The sequence below is a fragment of the Grammomys surdaster genome, unplaced genomic scaffold (assembly GCF_004785775.1).
Source record: "Grammomys surdaster isolate TR1022 unplaced genomic scaffold, NIH_TR_1.0 373, whole genome shotgun sequence".
NCBI classification, from domain to species: Eukaryota; Metazoa; Chordata; class Mammalia; order Rodentia; family Muridae; genus Grammomys; species Grammomys surdaster.
In genome coordinates, this window is record NW_021604792.1 from 9,276,390 (window position 1) to 9,281,774 (window position 5,385).

Consider the following 5,385-nt stretch of genomic DNA (forward strand, 5'->3'; position numbering starts at 1 on the left):
ATAATTCTAAATTGAGATCTGTATTTAATAAACTACCTTTGTTCCCATTGCTTACAATTTATATCATCCTACACATTTCTTCTATAAAGTTTTATTCATACATTTCATATTACATGGTTTCAATTACTTGCTTTTATCACAATTTTTTAATGGATATTAAAACACACGAAGTATAGTTCCTGAGTCAAAAATCTCTGTAATTGATGGTTGATAGAAAATTTATAAAATGTTGATTTATTTATGTTTTAGTGGGTAACAATGAGGTCCTTTTTGATGTATACATTAAGAAATAGCCTTGTACATAACTAGCTAAATTAGTAGTAGCTTTAATCAGTGATAATTACAAACAGAAATCAAATTCATACAATAAAATCAAAGGATATTTAAAATGTAAAAATTAAAAATACAAAATATATTTGTATTGGTTAATCTTTGTCTAGAATATACAACATAACGTATAGTGTTTTAGAGACCTAAAATTTCTATATAATTGGCCTGAATTTCACCCACCGCAATATAGAGAGACAGGCCTGTCTCAGCTTCATGTCACCTAGAATCAGAATATATGAATGGAATGAAGGAAAAGCTGTATATACAACCTGACAAAATACAATGAAAATATTTTTCTTCAGTAATTCATATTTCCAAATTTGTAATAACAGAGACAGGATAAAAACGGAGTATAGCAGGAGAAAGGCAATCATGGTTTGCAAGGCTTTAAAGTGGGCCATTGTTCTGGCATCTCTGCTTCCATGAACATGCTGCTGCATCTTCTTGTAATGTGTCCATAGGGAGATGATGAGCAGGAGAAAAGTTGACAGGGACAAAATAAATGGGACAAACAAGAAAATAATGTGCAGGCTTATCACATGCCTTTGACAATTTGCTTGGTAATAAGAATGATAGCTGCAAGATATGTTTCTTTGGTATTCATTTATGCATTTATTAATTTCCAAGTTAATTAGTAAAATACTTAAAATCAGGAGGACTGTCGATACCAGTAGTTTAAATGAAACTACTTTTTCAACTCTCCATTTTAGATAAAGAAAAAGAGAGTTAGAAAAATTGGATATCTTGAGAAAATAAAGGACACTGAGGCATGTAACAAGCCAGATGCAGAAATGGTTGACTATAACCCAAACATTATTAATGACATGTATCATCATTGAAGTCCTAGTTAAATCAGGATATGTGAAGGAGATGACTAAACTTATAAACAAGAAACAGATATAAAAAATTCTGGAGATTGCCAAAGCAGTGAGGATTTGATTAACTAATGACATTCTCTTCCTCTTAACCCATTCCATGCAGTATACCAGGGCCATGAACCCATTTCCTATAACTCCAATTACTAATTCTATGAATAAAAGGATTAAAAGTGTACTGTGAGAAATATTGAATATTGTCTTCAAAAGATGCTGCATTTTATTGTCATAAAGGTTTGCTCATATTCATTTGAAATATAATTTTTTAAATTGTTGTTTAAGGTGATATTTTTGGCAATTTCTGAGTTGATTCCCATAACATGATTTTTCTTAACTCTGCCACACACACTAACACAGGAGCAAACATACAGGTTTGATAGATATGGAGTCTGAATCTTTTTCCATAAAAATGTGTATCTTCACACAGCTCAGGAATGCCAGACCAGAACTTCTTTGTTCACACACAGCTCCTGTTGTATTTTCTAGACAATGATAAAGAAAAGGTTGGAAATGCACATGCTTGTGTGAAAATGAAAACACATTATTTTCATGACTTATCTATATTTGCTTCAATGTATGTATTTTGTTATGATTGTGTCCTGTGCAAGACACTTTTAGAAATTCTCAAATATATAAAATAAACAACAAAATTAACAGATATATACTTTCTTAGCTAAAAGGCTTTATAATTCTGCAAATTTCAGACCTTGTCATATGAGGTCCTTAACTCTCATGTTATGATGTTTCACAATGTCAAGAGGGGATTTATTCTTCTAATATTAAGTAGTAAAAATAATAGTGCCTTGTAATCTTACATCCATAAATACCTATGTACAATGTTCACACATAAGTACATATTTATTGAGATTGAAAAATCTTTTTAAATTTTTTCTATAATGTATCCTCATTGGTCAATATTTCTTGTACATATTGATCATGCTTAGTATTCTACAAGTTGGTCATTTCATGCTTTTTATATGCTTTACATGTTACCTGATGTAATAAGTCTTGGCTATCCTTGTATTTTTGATGGAAAACTCTTCTTGTGCTGTAACCAGTCAAGAATGAGGATTAGCTAATCCACAAAGGAAGACACCTCTTTATTTGTGGCCTCTCCTTTGAAGGGATAACAGACTCTTCCATTTGCAACTTGCACCATTAGACTATCCAACTCTAATCAACTGCCTCTAGTACCTGCAATGTAAGTGTAAGTGATTGTCCCCAAAGCAGATGACAGATGTCATACATACACGCTGGGAAGATGAAGAATGAGTAATTTGATAGACAGATAATTCAGCATCTAAAGAGCAATACAGTGCTTAATGAACTAAATTTAGCAATGGTTACCAAATATAGTGTAGGTGGTAGTGAACAACATGAAGTGATTTAGTGGTTTTAACTATTAGGACATTCTCTACCTGAAGGAATACTGCTCTCTCTCTCTCTCTCTCTCTCTCTCTCTCTCTCTCTCTCACACACACACACACACACACACACACACACACACAGATAAACAATTTGAAGACTCAGAATTTTTCATCATTTGCATGGAAAGATCCATCCATGTAGATAACATGTTGGTAACAGGCTGGTTTGGGAGATGTCAGAGAAACATCTAAGAACGGAAAAACACACATACCTTCAGTGTAGAGGCAGGATGTTCCCTGTGACTTGGATCCATCCAGGTAGCAAATGAGCTCAAGTATGAAGAGAAACAAATAGAAACAGGACAAAGGGTGGAGCTGAGTGGAATGGGTACTGATAGTGAGACTTTCAGGAAAGCCCCAGAACTTGGATTTCCAACAAGAATTACACTCACCTGCATGGGACACTTCCTGATAACTTTCATTCTGACTTAGAATCATCATAGTTTCATCCTGAGCAACAGCAGATCCTGGAGAGAGAGTCTTTCTCAGAAGCTGAGAATGGCACACAGCATTATTCTAACATTTCATCTACAAAATAAAATTAAAAGTCAGCTTGAATTCAAAATCCAGGATACAGTGCATTGGAAATGATATACTTCACTGTTTGTCAATTATCTGTCAATATACCCGAACTTTGTTTAAATCTAAATGTCTCAGAGCAAACTCCCCTCACCCATTCCAAAGCCAGTGTTAATAATATAATTGTTATATCTAGAATTTATTGTATTTTATATTATTTTTATTTATTACACTTGATACACTGATTGAAACAATGCCAAATATTCACAAATTTTATTTATTCCTCCATGATAAAGTAAATACGCCCATAGTGATAATTTGAGGTATATAATTCTATCAGTACTTGCTTCTTGATATTAAAAGTGTATCAGATATCAGAGGGTTGAACAAGGCTTTGATTCCAACTGAGTCATCTCATCTGGAAAGTAAACCCTTCAACTCTCATTGCTGTCGCCAATGCTAGGGTGAGCTTTTAGTGATGTATTTGTCTTTGAGTCACTTATGTTCCCATCAATAACCCTTTAAACATATTTCCATTGGTAAGCACAGTAAAACTCATTGTGTTATCACACTGGAATAAGGTACTTTAAACTGTCACCCATTCCAGTTTTGGGTTAGTAGATGTTTGTTCCTATTACATAACAGGACTTAAATCCATTCTGAAAATGGTTGGTTCCAACATTTTATGGAAAACACACTATAGACTTGATAAGTTTAAGGAAAACTGATAACACAAAGTTAGATATGTTTAAAAAGGGGTGGATCTCTGATGATGTGGGGGAGAGGAATACATAGTATCAAACTGTAATATATGAAAATCTTTAATAATAATAAAATATTTTTACACCATGGAAAAACAGTGATAGGTTAATTAGACAAAGCTCCGATGATCCTTCTCTAAATTTAAATGTTTCTACTGTGATCAAGGTACTGGATTTCAAAATTTTCCTAGCTGACATGAAGAACCCAAAAATTATGCATGGGATAGCAAAATTACAGCAGTAAAATGCAAGGCAGTATGCTTCTTTTACATGCTAATAATGAGACTTTATCTTCCACTGAAGCTTTAACTTTGAAAGATAAAGAAAGTGAAACATTAAATTCATAAATAAGACCAAATTTCTTCTCTTTTAAGAATAATAAACCAGCATTGAAAAAGTTGTATAACACATCGCTATACTTTTCTGATCGAAGGTAGTCAAATAATTAAGGAAAAGAACTTAAACACATGACTAGTAAACAAATGAAGATAGAATTTCATTTTAGACATTGGATCCCAATGCATGAGCATGACAGACAACAACTTTCAAACAAGAATCTGCATGTACTCTGTTTCTTTGTTTTTAGCTTCTATTTGATAAAAACCAGGAGAATATTTTTATATTTATAAGCAAATATTGACCTGAAAGCCAACAACTGAATGATGTGTTCTCTCTCTCAGTGAGTGTAGTAGGGAATTGAGAATGAGATTGCCTCTTGCTTTCCGTTTATATGGATAAGCCATGCCATGAGTGTGAGCTTGACTTACTTCATTTTTAATAAATAGAACAAAATTATTGTATAGGGATTTCACTTCAGGCTGTGTTAGATTTGGGTGCTTCCTGTAGCCTGAAATGTCTTAATTCTTTAAGTTTATATAAATTGCCATTTCTAGTCAGACCCTTTGAAAAGAAATGGGCTATGGGACAAGACTTGGGTTCTCTGGCTAACATCCAAGTAAACTTAAAAGTGGGTTATCCTCCACATTTTTCTCAAAATAACTGCAGGGAGTTTAAAAGGCTTTAAAAATAAATGGAGTCAGTTATATATAGTTAAGATGTACTTCAACCTTGTTCTTAAAACTACCTTGTTGGATGAGTGGTTTGTTTTGATAAGAGACTAAAAAAATACACCAGAATAAAGCCATCATGATGTGTGCTTATAATTTAATGTCTACTAATAAATAAAAAAAAGAGAGACAAAATCAGTCATTTTTTTGTATTTTGTTTTTGTTTTTTGATAGAAACTCCGTGTAAGTAATTTGGTTATGGCCTTGACAGTCTCTCAAAGTCTCCCTACTGTTGATCAATGCCAGAAACAAGCTTAGTAAGAACAAAAATACAGGAAAACTAATCCCTTCTCATGAGTTAGATCTCAGGCTAGACGGCAACCCTATATATAACCTTTGCTGTGGATCTTAATGACAATATTGACTTGAAGTCAGGACATAATTTGGACAGCTTATTTAGGAGAAA

At 33.0% G+C, this 5,385-nt stretch overlaps 1 protein-coding gene across 1 annotated transcript; it reads right to left on the reverse strand.

The window, feature by feature from the left end:
- Window positions 1–471: 471 nt before the first annotated feature.
- LOC114632327 (taste receptor type 2 member 117-like) lies at window positions 472–1,424 on the reverse strand. Its single transcript, XM_028780863.1, has one exon. It carries the CDS (start codon window positions 1,422–1,424, stop codon window positions 483–485), a length of 942 nt encoding a protein of 313 aa, XP_028636696.1. The 3' UTR covers window positions 472–482.
- Between the last annotated feature and the right edge of the window lie 3,961 nt (window positions 1,425–5,385).

Bases quoted from the DNA above. Each gene is read 5' to 3' on its own strand.
- LOC114632327 (XM_028780863.1), bottom strand. From the start codon at position 1,424: ATGCAGCATCTTTTGAAGACAATATTCAATATTTCTCACAGTACACTT.